This window comes from Neophocaena asiaeorientalis, unplaced genomic scaffold (assembly GCF_003031525.2).
Source record: "Neophocaena asiaeorientalis asiaeorientalis breed wild unplaced genomic scaffold, Neophocaena_asiaeorientalis_V1.1 scaffold25, whole genome shotgun sequence".
NCBI classification, from domain to species: Eukaryota; Metazoa; Chordata; class Mammalia; order Artiodactyla; family Phocoenidae; genus Neophocaena; species Neophocaena asiaeorientalis.
Genome location: NW_020172492.1, coordinates 3270604 through 3295633, shown reverse-complemented (window position 1 = coordinate 3295633; position 25030 = coordinate 3270604). Strand labels below are relative to the sequence as shown.

Genomic DNA, 25030 nt, shown 5'->3' with positions numbered 1-25030 from the left:
GACAGCACAGCAACAGGGGTGCGGAGGGCAAAGCGGGGAGATTACCGCACAGAGGATCGGTGCCGACCCGCACTCACCAGCCTGAGAGGCTTGTCTGCTCACCCGTCAGGGCGGGCGGGGCTGGGAGCTGAGGCTCGGGCTTCGGTCGGAACGCCGGGAGAGGACTGGGGTTGGCGGCGTGAACACAGCCTGAAGGGGGTTAGTGCGCCACGGCTGGCCGACAGGGAGTCCAGGGAAAAGTCTGGACCTGCCGAAGAGGCAAGCGACTTTTTCTTACCTCTTTGTTTCCTGGGGCGAGAGGAGAGGGGATTCAGAGGGCTGCTTAAAGGAGCTCCAGAGATGGGCGCGAGCCGCGGCTAAAAGCGCGGACCCCAGAGACGGACATGAGACGCTAAGGCTGCTGCTGCCGCCACCAGGAAGCCTGTGTGCGAGCACAGGTCACTATCCACACCCCCTTTCCGGGAAGCCTGTGCAGCCCACCACTGCCAGGGTCTCGGGATCCAGGAACAACTCCTCCGGAAGAACGCACGGCGCGCCTCAGGCTGGTGCAACGTCACGCCGGCCTCTGCCGCCGCAGGCCCGCCCTGCACTCCGTGCCCCTCCCTCTCCCCGGCCTCAGTGAGCCAGAACCCCCGAATCAGCGGCTCCTTTAACCCCGTCCTGTTTGAGCGAAGAACAAACGCCCTCTGGCGACCTACATGCAGAGGCGGGGCCACATCCAAAGCTGAGCCCCTGGGAGCTGTGAGAACAAAGAAGAGAAAGGGAAATCTCTCCCAGCAGCCTCAGAAGCAGCGGATTAAAGCTACACAATCAACTTGATGTACCTGCATCTGTGGAATACCTGAATAGACAACGAATCATCCCAAATTAAGGAGGTGGACTTTGAGAGCAAGACTTATGATTTTTTTCCGCTTTTCCTCTTTTTGTGAGTGTGTATGTGTATGCTTCTGCGTGAGCTTTTGTCTGTATAGCTTTGCTTCCACCATTTGTCCTAGGCTTCTATCCATCCGTTTTCTTTGTGTTTCTAACTTTTTTCTTTTTCTTCCACTTAATAATTATTTTTTATTTTAACAACTTTATTACATTTTATCTTATTTTATTTTACTTTATCTCCTTTCTTTTCCTTCCTTCCCTCCTTCCTTCAATCCTCCATCCGTCCCTCCCTCCTTTCTTTCTTTCTGTCTTTCTCTCTTTCTACTTTACTAATTCTTTCTTTCTACTTTTTCTCCCTTTTATTCTGAGCCGTGTGGATGAAAGGTTCTTGGTGCTGCAGCCAGGAGTCAGTGCTGTGCCTCTGAGGAGGGAGAGCCAACTTCAGGAAACTGGTCCACAAGACACCTCCCAACTCCACATAATATCAAACGGTGAAAATCTCCCAGAGATCTCCATCTCAACACCAGCACCCAGCTTCACTCAACGACCAGCAAGCTACAGTGCTGGACACCCTATGCCAAACAACTAGCAAGACAGGAACACAACATTACCCATTAGCAGAGAGGCTGCCTAAAATCATAATAAGTCCACAGACACACCCAAACACACCACCAGACGTGGACCTGCCCACCAGAAAGACAAGGTACAGCCTCATCCACCAGAACACAGGCACTACTCCCCTCCACCAGGAAGCCTACACAACCCACTGAACAAACCTTAGCCACTGGGGACAGACACCAAAAACAACGGGAACTACGAACCTGCAGCCTGCAAAAAGGAGACCCCAAACACAGTAAGATAAGCAAAATGAAAATACAGAAAAACACACAGCAGATGAAGGAGCAAGATAAAAACCAACCAGACCTAACAAATGAAGAGGAAATAGGCAGTCTACCTGAAAAAGAATTCAGAGTAATGATAGTAAAGATGATCAAAATCATGGAAATAGAATAGACAAAATGCAAGAAACATTTAACAACGACCTAGAAGAACTAAAGAGGAAACAAAGAACGATGAACAACACAATAAATGATATGAAAAATACTCTAGATGGGATCAATAGCAGAATAACTGAGGCAGAAGAACGGATAAGTGACCTGGAAGATAAAATAGTGGAAATAACTACTGCAGAGCAGAATAAAGAAAAAAGAATGAAAAGAACTGAGGACCGTCTCAGAGACCTCTGGGACAACATTAAATGCACCAACATCCGAATTATAGGGGTTCCAGAAGAAAAAGAGAAAAGAAAGGGACTGAGAATATATTTGAAGAGATTATAGTTGAAAACTTCCCTAATATGGGAAAGGATCGGATGAATGGATAAAGAAGACGTGGCACATATATATATAATGTAATATTATTCAGCCATAAAAAGAAACGAAATTGAGGTATTTGTAATGAGGTTGATAGACCTAGAGTCTGTCATACAGAGTGAAGTAAGTCAGAAAGAGAAAGACAAATACCGTATGGTAACACATATATATGGAATTTAAGAAAATAAAATGTCATGAAGAACCTAGGGGTAAGACAGGAATAAAGACACAGACCTACTAGAGAATGGACTTGAGGATATGGGGAGGGGGAAACGTAAGCTGTGAGAAAGCGAGAGAGAGGCATGGACATATATACACTACCAAATGTAAAGTAGATAGCTAGTGGGAAGCAGCCGCATAGCACAGGGAGATCAGCTCCGTGCTTTGTGACCGCCTGGAGGGGGGGGATAGGGAGGGTGGGAGGGAGGGAGATGCAAGTGGGAAGAGATATGGGAACATATGTATAACTGATTCACTTTGTTATAAAGCAGAAACTAACACACCATTGTAAAGCTATTATACTCCAATAAAGATATAAAAAAAAAGAAGATATAAAGAGGTTACTAAGTTGACACACCAGTGTTTTTGACTGCAAATACTAATTCAAGTAAATTTTCCCCTAAAATCTGAAAAAGTAGCTGTATCACCCAAGATGTTCACGGTATTAACAAAACAACTTCTCCAATAACAGTCCTGTGTGCTCTGAGAGAAAAACTTTCCACCTCATAATAAGTGTGCAGAGCATTCCAAACGTGCAAATTAGATAATAGACTATTTCACGAATGTGATATTAAGAAAGGTAATGTTGGGGACTTCCCTGGTGCTCCAAGGGTTAAGAATTCGTCTTGCAATGCAGGCCAGGGGAACTAAGATCCCACGTACCGCGGGGCAACTAAGCCCGCGTGCCGCAACTACTGAGCCCACACGTTACAAACAGAGAGAAGCCTGCATGCTGCAACGAAAGATCCCGTATGCCGCAACTAAGACCCGACAGAGCCAAAAAATAAATATTAAAAAAAAACTCATTGAGCTGTACACTTAAGATTTGGATACTTTAATTACTTCATTATATGTATGTTCTAATTCAATAAAAAAGGGGTGAACAGACACACAAAATGAAAGGTCATGTTGGCAATATTAGAATAGAAACACTGATTCCTCATACATAGGTGTTACATACGTTTTAGGAAATAGTCCCTTTATTTGGAGACAGTTTAAAAATTAAATTAAGGAGCCCCTCCAGATGTCATTAAGAAGCCAGATTAGAATAAAATTGAAATGAAATAAACTTAAATTACAACATATTTGAAAACGTGTGATATGAGAAGGGAAGTAGGAATATATCAACCAGTGATAATTATGGAGCTTACAATTTTGTCATTGTGTCCCTAGCGATGTATAGGAAAAAGATATAGTAACATTTTGACCAAGGAGGTGTGTAGTAAACCAGGTAGATTTGGTTGAGGTCAAGTATGACAAAACATTTCCCAGGTTATGACAGCCAGTATCTCTAAAAAAACAAGTAATTTCCTTTCCGATCACTTCTACAACCAACCTTCTGGCCTTAATTCAGTCTCCCTGGTAAGTTCATCTACCAGGGAGAAAATGTATTGATAGGCCATTAGGAATATTTGGCCCTTTTGGCAGTTATAACTATAAAGTAAATTAATAAATTGTCTTTTAGGCGCACCTTAGTGTCCTGCAAGTTTTATTAAATTGTCTCAAATATCCAATGTCCTTATCACCTTCAGTGAGTATACTCGCAACGCCTCAAATCATAAACTTAAAGGGCAGATCTTGAACTGTGGTAACCTCACTAGGAGACACAGCCCAGGGGGCCCAGCCTGGATAGGTTGTTAGTGTCTAATCAGAATGATTATAATCACCAGGCCCAGAGCTCATGTTTACCACTTGCTGTGTGCATTTCTTAATAACTCAGCCAAGGTCAACAGTGTCTCCTGCAAGTCTTCTCATCAATCCAGAGAGAGTTTTCTCATGTGCGTGCTTCCACTGTATGATTTTGTGATAATGCAACTTTCACCTCTAAGAATGGGGGACGGGGAGGAAGGAAGAGGGAAGGAGGGAGAGGAGAAGGGAAGGGTGGTTGGGAGGAAGAAGGGGAAAGAGAGGGAAGGGAGAAATGAAGAGAGGTAAAAAGGAAGAGAGAGAGGCAGGAAGGGGAGAGGGAGTGGGAGAGGGAAGGAAAGAAGGAAAGGAAAGGAGTATGAATTCAGGAGCCTCAGCTTAAGTTTGAATCCTAGGTCTACTCCTTACTAGCTGTGTGAACTTGACCAAGGAACTATCTTAGTCATTTAGTGTCCTCATCTGAATAATGGAGATAATAGGATTTACTTCCTATCAAGTGGGGATTAGAGTTACTACGTAAAAATACTTAGGACGGTGCCTGACACATTGTGAACGGTTTCACATTTTATTCCTAATAAATTTTCTAATCGACTGCACTTTTGCATTTTGCTATAGAAACTGAGAAACTGTAAAAATCCTAAAACCAATTTCTCAAGTGCAGCAAATAAAGCCCAATGCCCACTGATTAGGAAAACAATACTTATTTCTGTAAATATAAAAATAACAGGGCTTCCCTGCTGGCGCAGTGGCTGAGTCCACCTGCCGATGCAGGGGACACGGGTTCGTGCCCCGGTCCGGGAAGATCCCACATGCCATGGAGCGGCTGGGCCCGTGAGCCACGGCCGCTGAGCCTACGCATCTGGAGCCTGTGCTCCGCAACGGGAGAGGTCACAACAGTAAGAGGCCCGCGTACCGCAAAAAAATAAATAAATAAAAAGTAACTGGTGAGGCTGTGCTTGTTAAATTTTAATGTGCGTAGGAATCAACTGGGCATCTTGTTAAAATGCAGATTCTGTCCATTGGCCTGAGGCAAGGAGAGTCTGCATTTCTTACAAGTTCCCAGGTGATGTCGGTGCTGCTGGTCTGTGGGCCACACTTTGAGTAGACAGACTGTAGACAGTTTGATTCAAAGGGAAAAAAATAATAGGAGGAAGGAAGTAAAATAGAATAATATATTTAAAATGCTAGGGGAATGGCCACCAGTGGGGAGTACTCCATAATCAGCTGTATTATTGTTGCTCAGAAGGCATTCTAGGCATGCCTTAGATTGCACAATACATTTATTTCAAATATGTGTTATACATATGTATATGTGTGTATATATGTATATAAACTGCATTTGTTTATGTTTTGTTCATGCTTAACTGCACTTAGGGAGCATCTTATTGAAAAAAAATCCTGCCAATACTTTTGTTATGAGAATAATTAGCTAATTTACTGATACAGCTTATTTACATATTATTTAGAATACAAAATTAATATATTCTCATCGGAAAAATTCAATTATCTCAGAAGCCTATTCATTTAAAATGGAAAATTCCCCACTTCACCCTTAAAAGTTCTAAGCTCCTAGGCTAGTAACTATTAAGAGTTTGGTGTGATACTTTAAAATATTTTTTATTCTTATATATCCATATAAGATTTTTTTCCAGAAAGTCTACACCACTATAATGCAACTTACTTTTTCCTCAAAGATATATCAAACATCTTTCCATGTTAATATGTAGAAATTCACCTCCTTCTTTTCAGTGATTGCACAGTATTCCAACATACTATGACTCATTTACCCATTCCCTATTGCTGTGCTTCTGGGATGTCTCCAATTACTTGCTATGACAAATAATGCTACAAAGAATTTTCTTACACCCGTCTTTGTATAGGTGTCTGAACACATCTGTAATGTAGTTTTTGGAGTGAAATTGTTGTGAAGGATACAGACCACTGAATTTTGAGAATTGCCAAATTGCTTTTCAAAAAGGATTCTACCACTGTTCCAGGAGCCTGCCCTACTTCCGTGCACATTGTAAAACGGTCATTTGCAATCACTTTAACTTCTTCATAATCTGACAGGAAAAGGTCATCCCTTTATTATTTTAACTTTCATTTTCTTAATCACTAGTGAGATTTACTATCTTTTATAATGTCACTAGCCATTTCAATTTCTTCTATGAATTGCTTGTTCTTATCACTTGCCAATTTTTCTCCTGGGTAACCTTTTCCTTTTTCCTTCTTTTTTTTTTTATAAGAGCTCTCTGTATATTAGATATTATACTTCTAATATACATATTACATTTTTTATGGTTAAGATTTTGTTGGCTTGCTGTCTTTAATGGGGTATGTTATTGTACAGAAATTTTTACAGAATCAAGCATTTCACTCTAGATTCTTTTTTTCTATGTTTTTTAAATGTTTTATTTCTTGCTTAGAGGCTTTTCCCTTCCCCCAAATAATAAAATATTCTCCCTTTTTTTTCTAGTAATTTCATTTGTTTTAGTTTTAATGTTTACGTCTTTAATCATGATGTATATCAAACTGTTTTTAAAAATACACTTGCATGAGGCTTTTACCACTGGAATTATGGTTTAGTCAATACTATATTATTATTGCTACAAGAAAGGGTTAGAGAAGCTTATCAATGTAAAATATCTGGATAGCCTAAAAAGGATAGGCCAGTGGTCCTAGCCTTTTCTAGGACCTACATTTTCTAAATGTAACTTTTATTCAACCTATTTTCATATTGACACCCCAAGTCAACTGTCATCAAACATTACTGCAAATTAATATTCTGAATTATTACATGTTGGTTCTGCCCGTATGTGATTCACTTTCATATTGCTGAGTCAGTGCTTCAGAAATAAAATTCTCTTCATTCAGGTCTCTGCTTAAATATCATCTCCTTAAAGGGACTTTCCATGGCCATCCTATCAAACCTCAGCTCCCTCCATCCTTTTGTCCTGGTTTCTTTTTACAGTTCTCACTGCTACTTGAAAAAATTACATTAGACAGACTTGTCTATTACTTGTCTCACCATGAGGGTGGGGCTTTATCTCATTCACCATTATATCTCTAGCATCTAGAACAACTCAGGTATGTTGAATAAATTACCAAAGAATAAATTAACCAAAGATATTACCAGATCTTGAAACGTATGTCAAGATGTTAACATATCAAGTCAAAAACAAAAGGACTAGGTATGCTTAAAGTGGTGACTCTTTAGTTGGGTCAATCACTGGATTTAGTGCCAGTAACTATGTGCTAAGGAAAATAACAAATTAAAGAACATGTATGCTTGCCTGATCTAGGAATTCACTTTACCTTAAAAAATAAAATTCCTCCCTAAAAATTGAACTATCCAGTTTGCCTGTTTCTACACTTTATTCCTTACAAGCCCCAATCGGGGGCTTGTTAAATACATTAAAGCATATTTATATAATGGAATTCTAAGCAGCCATTAAAAAAGATGTGATATAAGCGTAATTATTAATATGAAAGTTTAGGGTGAAATAGCATGCAACATAATCCCATTTTCAGAAAAAGAAAATATCTATTACATGTGTGAGTGTAAACACATTCTCTGGAGAGATCTACATCAGAATACCAACACTGAATATCTCTAGGTAATGGGATTAGATTTGATTTTTATATATTTTTTATTCTCTGTATTTTCTCATTTCTCTAAAATAAACACGTATTACTTATGTGAAAAGGAGAAATTGTTTTGGGGTGGAAGACCATAGTAGTGTGTGATGAAGTGGGTTTGCACACAGCACCCACATCGACCTCGTCCTCCATCCTTGGAGTGCCTTCCTACTCCGCAGACTGAAGAGTTAAAAACCAATTTCCATACACTACCAAATGTAAAATAGCTAGCTAGTGGGAAGCAACCGCATAGCACAGGGAGATCAGCTCAGTGGTTTGTGACCACCTAGAGGGGTGGGATAGGGAGGGTGGGAGGGAGATGCAAGTGGGAAGAGATATGGGGACATATGTGTATGTATAACTGATTCACTTTGTTATAAAGCAGAAACTGACACACCATTGTAAAGCAATTATACTCTAATATAGATGTCAAAAAAGAAAAAAAAAACAACTTCCCAGACTCCCTTTGCAGAAAACCTAACGTAAGACTTGGAAGTGACAAGTAAGGCAGAAGCCATCTCCATGGCATGTGCAGCCAGGGAGAGGTGGCAGTTTTCTGCTTTCCCATGTATGGTCACTGGGCGCCTGCAGACAGTGTGGCAGGTCCCCACTCCCAGAACACAACCTCTGCAGCCTGTTCTAACGTCAGAAACCCCACTGGTGAACCCCTTGGCCGCTGCAGTAGTAGCAGTTGCCCTGGTGGGCCAGTTAACGTATGTTTTGCTGGAGTCTTTTCTGGGGACCCAAACGTGAGCCCATTTCTCCATACCTTCCAATGATTTTGTAAGGAACTAAGTAGTTTCAAAATTCCCAATATTAATTCCCATTCCTCTTAAAATAGCTAGAGTGGTTTGTTTCCTGCAAGTAAGTCATCAATGATACAAAAAAGGTAAATTGTGTATCATCAACTTTAAAAATAATGTATACTACACAAATCTATTTCAGAATGTGGAGAGGGCATGTGAGACTAACATACAAAAGCGTGGGGAAAAAGGATCACTAAGTACACTAACATGTTAATGTAGTCATCTCTGGTGGTAGAACTATGGGTAATTTAAATTTCATTTTGCTTATCTTTAAGTTTTCTTTTCTTTTTTTTTTTTTTAAGGGAAAACCTTAAAAACCATGGTTTTTTTTTTTTTGAAACAAAAACAGAATCCTCTTACAGGAAAAGAGCAACTTCTGAATGTATCCTGAAATGTTTTAGGCAACGAGGATTAGTAACTAAAGGTATTAATCTGCATGTAACACTGTAGCACACACAGGAGTATGTATCATGGTCTAAGTAGGGGAGCAAGTCCCGATGGTTCATGATCTCAGAACAAATATTTGTCTATTCTAGTGACACAGTCAAGCTGACTGCTCTCTGCTAGAAAAAGGGCAGCTATCTTGGGAACTAAACATATGAAATTGAGACTAGCCAGTACCGCAGCTGTTGGTGAGCTTTCTTTGTTTAAAACAGCAGAAGTATATCCCTTAGAATTGGCTATGTTAAAAGGCATAAAATGAACGGAAGTGCCTTCACCTACCCAATCATTAAATGAGATTTCAGAAAAGAAAGGGCAAAAGTGAAATGAGCAAATGACTTTCTTTTAAACATTTCTTTAAAAAAATTTTTTTCCCACATAACTAACACTTACGTATTTCTGAATTGCTCTTTATTCCTCCATTTTCTCTACCCACTAGCTTCATGACATAGGACGCAGAAAAGGATGTCATACTTCTTTATTCACTGGCAGAAATTATCATGAAGGGTCACAATGCATTTGCAATCATCGAGGAAGCAGATAAAATAAACCATTCTTACTACGCAAATGCCTATCAAGGAATTGTATTAGAATTAGATTAATAAGAAAATATCCTTATATCTATTAACTCAGTGATTTTATAAAGCTAATTTTTATTTAGTTATTTATTTACTTTTTGGCCTAAAACAACATAAATTTATTCTCTTACAGTTTTGGAGGTCAGTCCAAAATGAGTCTCACTGAGCCAAAACTAAGATGTCAGCAGGGCTATGTTCCTTTCCAGAGGCTCTAGGGGAAAACCCCTTGCCTTGCCTTTTCCAGAATAAAGCTAATTTTTAAATGTCATTTGATACTAGCTACTTGTATTAAAAGCATCTTTCAATGACAAGTTTTTAATTTTCATGAACACTAATTTTAGATCTTTTATCGTTGTTTTCTGTCACCTAAGATATTCACCTCTGTTTCCTCTAAAAAGCTTTGTATTTTAGCTATCACATTTAGGTCTGTCATCCATCTCAAATTCATTTTTGTGAGGTAGGGAATCATGGTTCATTTTTTTCCATGGGGATATTTAGCTGTTCTGGCTCCATTTGTTGAAAAGATTTCCCTTCTCTGTTGGACTGCTTTGCTACCTCTGTCAAAAATCAAGTGACCATATAAATGTAGATTTGTTTTTTGGCTCTCTCTTCTAGCCCACTGAGTTATTTGTTGATCCTTAATGCCAGTATCACACCGTCCTTGATTACTGGATACTACCTACCACAATATTCCTTGTATTGCTTTACAAAATTTAAGACTCTACAAAAGAGGGTATATAAATTAAGTTGAAATAAATGTATGGGCTCAAGATGAGCTTAAAAAAATCCTTATGAAATCACTGTTAAACTGTATCATGGCTTTGAAAACACTCCATAATCACTATCATTTCCAAAGTGAAATATATTTACCCACAAATGAAAAACTACAAATTCTTCATGACCTTCAACTGAAATTATGTATGAAAAATATTTCATTAATTTTACTACTCAACTTCCCACCAGGTCTTCACCACATTAAAAATACCACAGTGTAGTAAGCCTAAAAACAATCCTTAGGCAGTGTGCTCGGTGGTCCCGAGGATCTCTGTCTCTTGCTTCAACCGTGTTTGGACGGAACAGACCCAGGGACGCCCCTTGTTCCAGCCTCTGACCACCCTCCAACCTTTTTTCCCGTCTTAACTTTTGGAATCAGCCACACAGCTATCCTCAGCCACCAGGCCCGGACAACTCCATTTTTTGAGCTTAACTCCTTATTAACCCATCAACTGGGAGCTCCAGGATTCCGCAGAATGATTCCACCCAGGTGGAGGCTGTCCTCCACGGCCTGGTCAACATACATCTGTAGGCCTCCTACACCTACCTCTCTCTGGGCTTCCATTTCCAGCGAAGCGTTGTGCCTCTGGGGGGCGTGGGCCACTGCTTCTGAGAATCGGCGGAGGAGCAGCACGAGGGCGCCGAGCGACCCTTGAAAATGCAAAACCAGTGCAGCCACCTGGCCGTCTTCCAGGACGTGCAGAAGCCGTCCCAAGAGGAATGGCATCAAACCCAGGACGCTCCAGAAGCCGCTGTGTTCATGGAGAAGAACCTGAATCAGGCCCTCGTGGACCTGCACGCCCTGGGTTCTGCCCGCGCACAGCCCCGCCTCTGACTTCTTGGAGGGCCACGCCCTAGATGAGCAGGTGAAACTCATCAAGAAGATGGGCGACCACCTGACTAAGCTCCGCAGGCTGGCTGGTCCCCAGGCTGGGCTGGGCCAGTATCTCTTCGAAAGTCTCATCCTCAAGCACGACGAGAAGCCTCCAAAGTCCAGCGGCCTTTGAGGAGCCCCTCTGGTGTCAGGGCTTCTGCCTGAAGCAGCTCTCGGCAGCAAGTAGGCACTTTTTTTTTTTTTTTTTTTTTTTTTGCGGTACACGGGCCTCTCACTGCTGTGGCCTCTCCCGTTGCGGAGCACAGGCTCCGGACGCGCAGGCTCAGTGGCCATGGCTCACGGGCCCAGCCGCTCCGCGGCATGTGGGATCTTCCCGGACCAGGGCACGAACCCGTGTCCCCTGCATCAGCAGACGGACTCTCAACCACTGCGCCACCAGGAAAGCCCAGTAGGCACCTTTTTAACCACGCTGGAGCCCTCTCCCAACCCTTGGACCAAATGGAAACAATAAAGCTTTTTACAGGGAAAAAAAAAATTCACGTGTTTGAAACTAGAGGATGCGTACACAGTCTCTCTACACATTTAAACTTTTCTATAATAAAATATTAAAGTCATGTATCAATTTCAGAAAGGTACCTAGTAAAGAAAAAAGATTATTTCCTTTACAAACTTAAGTTTTATAAAATTTCCTTTAAAGTTTAACTTGGAAAAGAAGACTAAGAGCAAGAATACAATATTATTTTATAAAATAAAAAACAAAGCAACTCCCAATTCCATTGCGGGCAAACGATAAATGGCTCTTGGAAACTACTGGGCTGTACTAATTTTGTTCAAATTGGCAAAGAAGGATCCTCCACCACCACCATCATCCTTTTTTTTAAAAAAGTAGATAGCCTGAATTGCTAAACCCCCAATTCTTTATAAAGATACAGCTTAATGGGACAGCCTGGAGGGGTGGGAGGGGGAGAGTGGGAGGGAGGGAGACGCAAGAGGGAAGACACATGGGAGCACATGTATATGTATAGCTGATTCACTTTGTTATAAATCAGAAACTAACACACCATTGTAAAGCAATTATACCCCAATAAAGATGTTAAAAAAAAAAAAAAAAGAAAAAAGATACAGCTTAACATCTTGAAAATATGTTGCCAAACTGAGAGTAGCACCAAAAATCTTTAAGATTTACAATCTGTTCTTAACCTAAAATTTTGCTTTGATGCATAATACACCTTCCTGAAATAATTCTACAATACAAAAATAATCCCAAACACTGTAAAAAGTTTGCTAAAATAAAATTGGGATTTTTAAAATTTTTTCTACTGGTAGCAATGAAAATCACTAGAAACTATGCTTTTTTTTTTTTTAAACATTTATTTATTTTTGGCTGTGTTGGGTCTTTGTTGCTGTGTGTGGGCATTCTCTACTTGCACTGAGTGCGGGCTACTCTTCGTTGTGGTGTGCGGGCTTCTCATTGCGGTAGCTTCTCTTGTTGCGGAGCACGGGCTCTAGGCGCGTGGGCTTCAGTAGTTGTGGCTCGGAGGCTGTCGAGTGCAGGCTCAGTAGTTGTGGTACACATGGGCTTAGTTGCTCCGCAGCATGTGGGATCTTCCCAGACCAGGCCTCAAACCCATGTCCCCTGCATTGGCAGGCAGATTCTTAACCACTGGACCACCAGGGAAGCCCAGAAACTATACTTCTGTTCTTTTCAAATCATCTCCTTTAAAATCAAGCTTTTACAAATAATTGGTATAGAAGATAAAATTCAGTTTTTAAATCTTCAAATTATTTAGATATCAAAGACAGAAATACTGATTTTTTCATTAATGATGAGAAGAGACTCCATTTAATAGATCTGACATTTATAAATTTTAAGCATTTAACCAAGCTGGAAAATTGGAAAATTATAACAATTACAGGTAGAGAATATCATTTGTCCATTTTCATTACGGTAGTTCATTACGGTAGTTCATTACGGTTCATTACGGTAGTTACCTATCCAGAGAACCAACAGGAGTTCTCAGATCCAATGTCATATAATGGGATTTGGGCAAGCGCTCTGAACACCACTTTTATTTAATATGCACCACATGCACATGATGCAGGCAGGGAGAGGTTATGAATCCATGCATTGAAGACGAGACAGACTGGGACTATTGCCAAACGTGCGCTGAGTCGATTAGGATGTTGCTCAAAGTTCTTTATACTTAATGGTTTCCTTGAAAATAAGTGCAGAAGCAGAAATGTGTACACATCCCAAAGCATCTTCTTCATTTGGTTTCCTGTGCTTTCTTTGCATTCTGTTTTTCTTTTGCCTAGAAATTAAAGATAGTATACTATAAAATCTTAAAAGCCTGTTCCAGTTCATATTAAAATGAAATGTGTCTAAGAGGGCATTCTTAAGCTAAAAAGCTTGAGATGCGTTGTTTGCAAGATTTCTAGAGAATTATCTTTTATAAGACTCACAACAGACTACTCCTGGACAATGCTATAGTTATGCTTTGCCCTCAATAAAAAAGGGTCATACTTGGTTTGCAGTTCTTTCTTACCTGAAGTTGAAATGTATCATTATAATGGTAACAATTAAAAAATACAAAATTACTCATCCTATAAAGTCATACTCATTCATAACTATTTCAAAACAATATATTTACATGTGTGCCCATTTCTCATACAAACTGAGTATATGAAAAATCCTGTATTAATCTCTGCATATTTGAATAAATGAGTTTAACATAATAGTTTACATGAGTTTAACATAACTAAGGATTATATACCCATAGTGTTGATAAACCTCACATATAAGTGAGGTTTTTTTCGCTCATGTAAGACCAAAAAAACGTTTTCACAAGTTTCACTTGAACCTCGTAACAAGTATAGAGCTTGAACACAGTAATTCTATTTCACTTTTTAGCAGATGAGGAAGCCAGAGTTTACAGGTGTTATCAAACTTGACCAAGTCACACAGCTAATCTATAACAAAACCTCAATAGAGGTCAGACACATATTCTATAGCAGTGCTTCTAATGTAGAGACCAATGACCTGGGGACTGTGTTAAAATGCAGGCTGAATTGGTAAAATGCCTGAGGATCTAAATTTCTAGCAAACTCTCAGGTGATGCCAATTCTGCTGGTCCTCAGGTGACACTTTGAGAAGCAAGATTTTTAGAAGACTAGAATATAATGTTCTTTCCACTATGGCACTTGAATCAGAAAGAAACAAATTTCTTTAAAAAAAAAGACTTTTGCTATTAAAAAACTTCTTTAATAAGAACAACTATAATCTTTTTTTATAATGCATTATAATGATAATAGAATTATCGTACAACCATATGATAAAATTAAGTGCAATGCATTAGAATATATTAAGAGGAAATATGTTACACATACCATATAAAAATTTTAAAATTACTTGCATAAACATTTTTAATAACAAGCATAATTTGTAATTTGATATGTACAATTTCTCAAAGAAGTCTTCTGTTTCCAAATAATAAAAATACTATTCAATTTTAGATATAATTTGGAAATAAAAATATGTACCTCTTTTCTTAGTGATCTCTGAATATACAGGAAGTTTACTAGGATTAACAGGAATCAATCTACTGGTTAATGACATAAATTTTACAACATAATTTAAAAAGCAAAGACATATAATGCAGAGTACCCATACATGTATTAAACTATATAATTCAGATAAAACTAAGGGTAAGCTAAATAAGTTAAAAATAATTACCACCATTTATTGAGCACATATTATGAACTTGACCAATATTATCTCATTTAATCCTTAAGAATGTGAAGTGTGATTACCAATTTATAGATGAGCAAATAGATTCTATAATAAAGTAAATAACTTGCCTAAAAGCAACAGCTAATAACATAACAGCTAAGTAACATATCTGAGATATAAACTGAAAGCCTGTATTCTGTTTTGCCTTTGTTGAAAAATAAAAAATACTGTATTTCAAAATAGCATGGAAAAAATGTTCACTGTTAAGAAATACTTTCCTTCTATTTAGTGTGCTAGTGAGATACTAAAAATTGCTGACTGAAGTCAGATAATTCTGTAATCATAGGTATTAATGTACGTATTATTGCAGATAACTTTATTCTTCTACCTTATTTCTATTAAGAGATAGAAAAAGTAAGTTCTGCAATTAGTTATTTATTACCAACTGAATTATAACGTCTTGGTAAATTCTGTACAAAATTCAGTACTGTGCTTTGAATCCCCCATAGCAACAAAATCTGTGACTCTAAATTATGGTAGGTTATTGGTGGTTATTAAAAACCTGGGATAGACAATGATTCAGAAATACATATAAAGGTTGAGATAAAATTTGAAAAGAATTGTAAATGTATCTGAATAAAAGTTTTACAAATGGAATCTTAATATAGCTGATTTTATTTTATATTTTAAGGAAGAGATTTGGTATATGGCACAAGAAGTTTTATAACTTTATATTTTTAGGTTACCTCCTGAGCAATCTTTATGTAATGTATACTCAATGAACTGATCAGATAAGACCAGAAGCTTCATAGAACAAGAACACTTACACGGCAATATCTTAACCTAATTCATTAAAGCCGCATGCTCTTTGGAGAATCAAAGTCCTCACTCTTTGTTATTTTGTAAAATGAAAAGATTTCCACAGGTCAAATACTTCCACACCATCACAGGCAGTCAGGACCTGCCTCCAATTACTCAGAAATCTGATCCTGGATGGCTTTAGCAAGTAGCAACACTGCCTAGACTAGCCACATCTTTTCTTCTTTCACTTGGCATTGAGGGAAAGGGGGGGATTTTTTTTTTTTTTTTTTTTACGGTACACGGGCCTCTCACTGTTGTGGCCTCTCCCGTTGCAGAGCACAGGCTCCGGATGCACAGGCTCAGCGGTCATGGCTCACGGGCCCAGCCGCTCCGCGGCATGTGGGATCTTCCCGGACCGGGTCATGAACCCGTGTCCCCTGCATCGGCAGGCGGACTCTCAACCACTGCGCCACCAGGGAAGCCCAGGGGGGGATTTCTGACATAATAATCCATTTCTGAATTCTACATGTAATTCTTTTCTTAGAAGTATTACTTATTAAGTAATGTTCACTACTAAAGTCTTTATATTGGATATAATTGTAAAATGTAATCTTAATCTATTGTTTTTTTAATTTTTAACATTTGCATTTACCAGCAGAAAGTGATATTTCAATACGATATATGATTTCTTTTTTCAAAATAAGATGAACAAAAATATATTTGTGCTAAGTAAGCTGATTATTGGCAGAAATTAAGCATTTAATTCTAACCACAGATTCAAAATTTGTGGACGTGAAATTTTAAGTGGCATAAAGCTATTTAGGAGCTACGCTGTGATCCCCCAGAATCTTTAGCATGACTTTATTCTAGCACTTATCAGAATAATACTATGCAGCAGAGTACTATAATCATGTATTCCTTTCCCCAACTCAGTTGCTTAAGACAGAAAAATGTGTCTTAATTATGTGTATATCCACTGACTTTTAAGAGACTGCCTCAAATATAGTTTCAGCTAGATAAATGTTGGATAAATAATCAAAACATTTCAAAAATTTTAATCAAATAATGAATCTGAATTCCCTTCAGAATCTAGGCACATAAAAGATACTGCATATACAGTATCTTTCTGTATAGTGTCTATACAGAAAGAAATATATCTCAGTATTGCTTGTACAATATTATTAGTCAAAGAACAAGCAAATCAGTAACTACCCTTTCAATAAAACAGACATATAATGTCTTTGTATTATATTCAATAAAACAAATGCAAACACAAGAAGAGACTTGAGTTGGTATTCCACTAACACTAGGCATTCATATACTGCCACCCTGTGTCCAAAATAATGTGAACTAAGGAATTATGGTTCTAATGTAAAAGCTGAAAAGCTATTGTACTCTATCTATGCTTTTTAAAAAATTATGGAAATATACTGTCATTAAAATCAAATAAGAATGGTCCTTTTCTTAATTTGCCCAAAAAAGTTTACTCACAGGCCAATTTTAAAGCACAACATATATATTTTAAATTTCTCTAATAACATTTGTCTGATCCCTAATAATATTTATCTATACTTAATACCTGATACATCATACAATTGAGCATAACAGTCTATATTTCATTTTGTTTAATATTTTCAACAGAGAAATATTTCATAGTGTTTCATACAAAGAATATAATATCGAGGTACTCTGTTAACCAGGCAATTCTGAGGATCACAGGACCCTAATTGTTAATCTAAAACTTTAAAAATCAGTTTCCCATCTTGGACTTTTATGATTTAACACCCTGAGATACATGAATAGAAAAACCTATATGGAAAAGAGAAGACTTAGTAGTCCTCTTCTAAATTTTCTTAAATGTAAATTTTTACATTTAATGCTAAAAGTTGAAGCACATGTTCAGGATCTAGATAATAATGTATATATAAAAACCTTAACTCACATCTTGTATTATTTAGAATTTATGATGATATCAAACAGCTCAGTTGAAATGTATCTTTGCTTCATGAACTTAAAAATAAGGAAAAAAAAAACCTACCATGTATTCTGGTCTTTAAGTTAACGGTCCAAATTTTTCACTAACCTATGCTAGTTTTCCCTCAGTGGAAAGAGTAATAACTTAGGAATAAGAAAACCTATTTCTTAGGCTAGGTTATGTTTTTTCCCCTTCATTCTAGTAGTAAATTTGATGATAATTCAAATTTTTACTAAGTTAAATAAGAAAAATCTATTATTTCAATAACTAAAATTAATAATTTGTTTTCAGCTAAAGAAAGAAAAATGTTTTACATTTCATTCTAATATAGCACAACCTGAATTCCTGACACTAAGGATTCTGGAAAGCTAAAGCAGTAATGCAATTCCTTATTTTTATTTTGCAATATTAGATTGAACTAATGTTCCTCTAGATGAAAAACAGTAAGTAAGAGCAAAAAAATGAAAATAAAAAGCTTCAACCAATTTTATCTCTTCTCAAGCCAAAAAATATTTTTTGGAGAATCTAAATCTAATTTAAGTATTCACCAGTAAAATACTTACCTTTTCTACTAGTGGTATTAACTGCTGGTGTTCTGCTAAAGTCTTTAACAATTCCATAATGAACGGCAGATAATTATGCTTCCTTCTGATATTTTCAATCTGAAAATAAAACATGTATCAAACCACACTAACTTTGTATTTTCACTAAGTTTCTGATATTTTAATTTTTGTCTCCAACTCAAAATAGTAATGGAAGAAGATCCTCCATTCCCATAAAAAAAAATATGAGAAATAATGAGACTTCCATTGCAATTGAGAATAAAGACTAATTACAATAAAACATATGGAGAGAGTTCCCTGGGTGCTGCTTCCTACTCTTGGCTTAGCAAATAACAGAGGATTTTAAAAGTCTAATCTGGGATCATTTATGAAAACCTAACTTATGAAAGCAAACTTAGAGGGACTTCCCTGGTGGCGCAGTGGATAAGAATCCACCTGCCAATGCAGGGAACATGGGTTCAAACCCTGGTCCGGGAAGATTCTGCATACCGCAGAGCAACTAAGCCTGTGAGCCACAACTACTGAGCCTGCGTGCCACAACTACTGAAGCCTGCGTGCCTAGAGCCTGTGCTTTGCAACAAGAGAAACGACTGCAATGAGAAGACGGCGCACCACAATGAAGAGTAGCCCCCATTCACAACTAGAGAAAGCCCACTCGCAGCAAACGAAGACCTAACACAGCCAAAAATAAATAAAATTAAATCTTAAAAAAAAAAAAAAAGAAAAAAGGAAAGCAAACTTAGAAGGCCCATGTGATAAATTAACACTCTTGCTACTACACCTATGTAAATAAGGCCATGCCTAATGAGACCAGCTTTATTGTGTGATTAAGAACAATCTTTCTTTGACATTATTTTTGACCAAAAGCAAATCGACTGTAGGGACTGTCTGTGCTTCAGTGGAAAACTGCATTGTCTAAAGTATGCTCTCCCAAGTTACGTGATTGCAACCTTTCACTGTCTGGTAGAGGTTCAATTTACTTCCCTTCCCATAGGGGAAGAAAAAAGTTTCCATCTTTTGTGAATTCGTTTCAATATTCCTATACTTCATATAAATTTGAGCTTCTTTGAAATAGTTGTGACATCTTACAGGTTTGCTCAATTAATGAACGAAAATTTTAACGTGTTCATTTTATATTAATATGAGAATCATTTTATTTTTTTGAACAAAGCATTCTCCAACAATGTAGCAAAGATTCTAAAAACTTAGTTTTATTTTAGATAATTATTAAAAATTAGTTAATTATGTAACAACATTGCATAAGAATATATGAATAATAGGTAGGGTTTTTTTATATCACATAAAATAGAAGATAACATTCAAGTTTTCATCCCTTACTTTCCTGTCACCATATATTCAGCCCTCCTTTTTCCTGCCTGAAATACTCTGGAGCCAGTCCCTACCACTTCCACCTGAAGAAATCCTACGAGTCCAAGGTCCATGTATTCTAAAAATCACATTGCTGGCTGTTAAGTGTGTTGCAAAGCAGTATCCTGACACTGTGGTAAGCAACAGAAAGAAAAAGAACAATCCCTGCCTTCAACTGAGCTTAAAATGAAAAACTGCTTTTTCTACTGTGACAAACATGACAAATTGAATAAGAACCATTTCCAAAGTCCTACAAAATTCGAACTTTCCTTCACTCTTTTCACTCTCTGAAAAAAGCTTATCAGGCAGAGCTTTAAGATGGCACAAGAGTAAAACGTGAAGATCACCTTCCTCCCCACAAATTCATCAGAAATACATCTACATGTGGCATAACTCCTACAGAACATCTACTGAACGCTGGCAGAAGACCTCAGACCTCCCAAAAGGCAAGAAACCCCCCACGTACCTGGGTAGGGCAAAAGAAGAAAGAAAAAACACAGACAAAAGAATAGGGATGGGACCTGCACCAGTGGGAGGGAGCTGTGAAGGAGGAAAGGTTTCCACACACTAGGAAGCCCCTTCGCGGGCAGAGATTGTGGGTAGCGGAGGGGGGAAGCTTTGGAGCCGCGGGAGAGAGCGCAGCAACAGGGGTGCGGGGGGCAAAGTGGAGAGATTCCCGCACAGAGGATCGGTGCCAACCGGCACTCACCAGCCCGAGAGGCTTGTCTGCTCACTCGCCGGGGCGGGCGGGGGCTGGGAGCTGAGGCTCGGGCTTCGGTCGGAACGCAGGGAGAGGACTGGGGTTGGCGGTGTGAACACAGCCTGCAGGGGGTTAGTGCGCCACGGCTAGCCAGGACGGAGTCCGGGAAAAAGTCTGGAGCTGCCAAAGAGGCAAGAGACTTTTTCTTCCCTCTTTGTTTCCTGGTGCGCGAGGAGAGGGAATTCAGAGCACTGCTTAAAGGAGCTCCAGAGACGGGCGCGAGCCGCAGCTAACAGGGTGGACCCCAGAGACGGGCATGAGACACTAAGGCTGCTGCTGCCGCCACCAAGAAGCCTGTGTGCCAGCACAGGTCACTATCCACACCCCTCTTCCGGGGAGCCTGGGCAGCCCGCCACTGCCAGGGTCCCAGGATCCAGGGACGACTTCCCCGGGAGAACGCACGGCGCGCCTCAGGCTGGTGCAACGTCACGCCGGCCTCTGCCACCGCAGGCTCACCCCGCATCAGTACCCCTCCCACCCCCTGGCCTGAGTGAGCCAGAACCCCTGAATCAGCGGCTCCTTTAACCCCGTCCTGTCTGAGCGAAGAACAGATGCCCTCAGGTGACCAACACACAGAAGCGGGTCCAAATCCAAAGCTGAACCCCAAGAGCTGTGCGAACGAAGAAGAGAAAGGGAAATCTCTCCCAGTAGCCTCAGGAGCAGCGGATTAAAGCTCCACAATCAACTTGATGTACCTGCATCTGTGGAATACCTGAATAGACAACGAATCATCCCAAATACAGGAGGTGGACTCTGGGAGCAACAATATATATATATATATTTTCCCTTTTTCTCTTTTGTGAGGGTGTATGTGTATGCTTCTGTGTGTTATTTTGTCTGTATAGCTTTGCTTTTACCATCTGTCCTAGGGTTCTCTCTGTCCGTTTTTTCTTAGTATACTTTTTAGCACTTGTTATCATTGGTGGATTTGTTTTTTGGTTTGGTTGCTCTTTTCTTTCTTTCTTTTATTACTAAAAAAATTCTTTTTTAATAATCATTTTTTATTTTAATAACTTTATTTTATCTTCTTTCTTTCTTTCTTTCTCTTTTTTCTCCCTTTTTTTCTGAGCCGTGTGTATGACAGGGTCTTGGTGCTCCATCCAGGAGTCAGTGCTGTGCCCCTGAGGTGGGAGAGCCAAGTTCAGGACACTGGTCCACAAGAGACCTCCCAGCTCCACGTAATATCAAACGGTGAAAATCTCCCAGAGATCTCCATCTCAACGCCAAGACCCAGCTTCACTCAACAACCAGCAAGCTACAGTGCTGGACACCCTATGCCAAGCAACTAGCAAGACAGGAACACAACACTACCCGTTAACAGAGAGGCTGCCTAAAATCATAAGACCACAGACACCCCCAAAACACACCACCAGACGTGGACCTGCCCACCAGAAAGACAAGATGCAGTCTCATCCACCAGAACACAGGCACTACTCCCCTCCACCAGGAAGCCTACATAACCCACTGAACCAAACTTAGCCACTGGGAACAGACACCAAAAACAATGGGAACTATGAACTTGCAGCCTGTGAAAAGGAGACCCCAAACAGAGTAAGTTAAGCAAAATGAGAAGAAAGAGAAACACACAGATGAAGGAGCAAGATAAAAACCCACCAGACCTAACAAATGAAGAGGAAATAGGCAGTCTACCTAAAAAAGAATTCAGAACAATGATAGTAAAGATGATCCAAACTCTTAGAAATCGAACGGAGAAAACACAAGAAACATTTAGCAAGGACCTAGAAGAACTAAAGAGCAAACAAACAATGACGAACAACACAATGAATGAAATTAAAAATTCTCTAGCAGGGATCAATTGCAGAATAACTGAGGCAGAAGAACGGATAAGTGACCTGGAAGATAAAATAGTGGAAATAACTACTGCAGAGCAGAATAAAGAAAAAAGAATGAAAAGAATTGAGGACAGTCTCAGAGACCTCTGGGACAATATTAAATGCGCCAACATTTGAATTATAGGGGTTCCAGGAGAAAAGGAAAAGGACTGAGAAAATATTTGAAGAGATTATAGTTGAAAACTTCCCTAATATGGGAAAGGAAATAGTTAATCAAGTCCGGGAAGCACAGAGTCCCATACAGGTTAAATCCAAGGAGATTACGCAAAGACGCATGGTAATCAAACTATCAAAATTTAAATACAAAGAAAAAATATTAAAAGCAGCAAGGGAAAAACAACAAATAACATACACGGGAATCCCATAAGGTTAATATTTCAGCAGAAATATTAATATTGATATTTCAGCAGAAACTCTGCAAGCCAGAAGGGACTGGCAGGACATATTTAAAGTGATGAAGAAGAACTTACAACCAAAATTACTCTACCCAGCAAGGATCTCATTCAGATTTGATGGAGAAATTAAAACCTTTACAGACAAGCAAAAGCTAAGAGAATTCAGCACCACCAAACCAGCTTTACAACAAATGCTAAAGGAACTTCTCTAGGCCGGAAACACAAGAGAAGGAAAAGACCTACAGTAACAAACCCAAAACAATTAAGAAAATGGTAATAGAAACATACATATCAATAATTACCTTAAATGTAAATGAATTAAATGCTCCAATCAAATGACATAGACTGGCTGAATGGATACAAAAACAAGACCCATACATATGTTGTCTACATGAGACCCACCTCAGACCTAGGGACACATACAGACTGAAAATGAGGGGATGGAAAAAGATATTCCATGCAAATGGAAGCCAAAAGAAAGCTGGAGTAGCAATTCTCATATCAGACAAAACAGACTTTAAAACAAAGACTATTACAAGAGGCAAAGAAGGACACTACATAATGATCAAGGGATCAATGCAAGAAGATATAACAATTGTAAATATTTATGCACCCAACATAGGAGCACCTCAATACATAAGGCAAATACTAACAGCCATAAAAGGGGAAATGACAGCAACACAATCATAGTAGAGGACTGTAACACCCCACTTTCACCAATGGACAGATCATCCAAAATGAAAACAAGTAAGGAAACACAAGCTTTAAAAGATATATTAAAGAAGAAGGATTTAATTGATATTTATAGGACATTCCATCCAAAAACAACAGAATACACTTTCTTCTTAAGTGCTCATGGAACATTCTCTAGGACAGATCATATCTTGGGTCAAATCAAGCCTTGGTAAATTTAAGAAAATTGAAATCGTATCAAGTATCTTTCCCAACCACAATGCTGTGAGACTCGATATCAATTGCAGGAAAAAGTCTGTAAAAAGTACAAACACATGGAGGCTAAACAATACACTACTTAATAACCAAGACATCACTGAAGAATTCAAAGAGGAAATCAAAAAATACCTAGAAAGAAAGGACAATGAAAACACAATGACCCAAAACCTATGGGATGTAGCAAAAGCAGTCCTAAGAAGGAAGTTTATAGCAATACAATCCTACCTTAAGAACCAAGAAACATCTCAAATAAGCAACCTAACCTTACACCTAAAGCAATTAGAGAAAGAAGAACAAAAAAACCCCCAAAATTAGCAGAAGGAAAGAAATCATAAACATCAGATCAGAAATAAATGAAAAAGAAATGAGGGAAACGATAGCAGAGATCAATGAAACTAGAAGCTGGTTCTTTGAGAAAATAAACAAAATTGATAAACCATTAGCCAGACTCATCAAGAAAAAAAGGGAGAAGACTCAAATCAACAAAATTAGAAATGAAAAATGAGAAGTAACAACTGACACTGCAGAAATACAAAAGATCATGAGAGATTACAAGCAACTCTATGCCAATAAAATGGACAACCTGGAAGAAATGGACAAATTCTTAGAAATGCACAACCTGCCAAAACTGAACTGGGAAGAAATAGAAAATATGAACAGACCAATCACAAGCAGTAAAATTTAAACTGTGATTAAAAATCTTCCAATGAACAAAAGCCCAGGAACAAATGGTTTCACAGGCCAAGTCCATCAAACATTTAGAGAAGAGCTAACACCCATTTATGATAAAAACCCTCAGAAAGTAGGCACAGACGGAACTTTCTTCAACATAATAAAGGCCATATATGACAAACCCACAGCAAACTGCCCTCAATGGTGAAAAACTGAAACCATTTCCACTAAGATCAGGAAGAAGACAAAGTTTCCCACTCTCACCATTCTTAAACATAGTTTTGGAAGTTTTAGCCACAGCAATCAGAGAAGAAAAGGAAATAAAAGGAATCCAAATCGGAAAAGAAGAAGTAAAGCTGTCACTGTTTGCAGATGACATGATACTATACATAGAGAATCCTAAAGATGCTACCAGAAAACTACTAGAGCTAATCAATGAATTTGGTAAAGCAGCAGGATACAAAATTAATGCACAGAAGTCTCTGGCATTCCTATACACTAATGATGAAAAATCTGAAAGAGAAATTAAGGAAACATTCCCATTTACCATTGCAACAAAAAGAATAAAATACCTAGGAATAAACCTACCTAGGGAGACAAAAGACCTGTATGCAGAAAACTATAAGACACTGATGAAAGAAATTAAAGATGATACAAACAGATGGAGAGATATACCATGTTCTTGGATTGGAAGAATCAACATTGTGAAAATGACTGTACAATCTAAAGCAATCTACAGATTCAATGCAATCCCTATCAAATTACCAATGGCATTTT

At 38.7% G+C, this 25030-nt stretch overlaps 1 protein-coding gene and 1 pseudogene across 2 annotated transcripts in view; one reads left to right on the top strand and one right to left on the bottom strand.

The window, feature by feature from the left end:
* The first annotated feature begins 8321 nt into the window (after positions 1-8321).
* On the top strand, positions 8322-11357 carry LOC112395135 (ferritin light chain pseudogene; annotated as a pseudogene).
* A 1670-nt stretch (positions 11358-13027) lies between these two features.
* Positions 13028-25030, bottom strand: part of UCHL5 (ubiquitin C-terminal hydrolase L5) — a 46535-nt gene continuing 34532 nt past the window's right edge. For both annotated transcript variants that reach the window (XM_024738203.1, XM_024738204.1), the window contains exons 10-11: positions 18255-18353; positions 13028-13497 (exon numbers count right to left, since the gene is read on the bottom strand). In XM_024738203.1, coding sequence (XP_024593971.1) covers positions 13453-13497; positions 18255-18353 — 144 coding nt within the window. In that variant the 3' untranslated portion in view covers positions 13028-13452. The remainder of the gene's footprint in view (positions 13498-18254; positions 18354-25030) is intronic.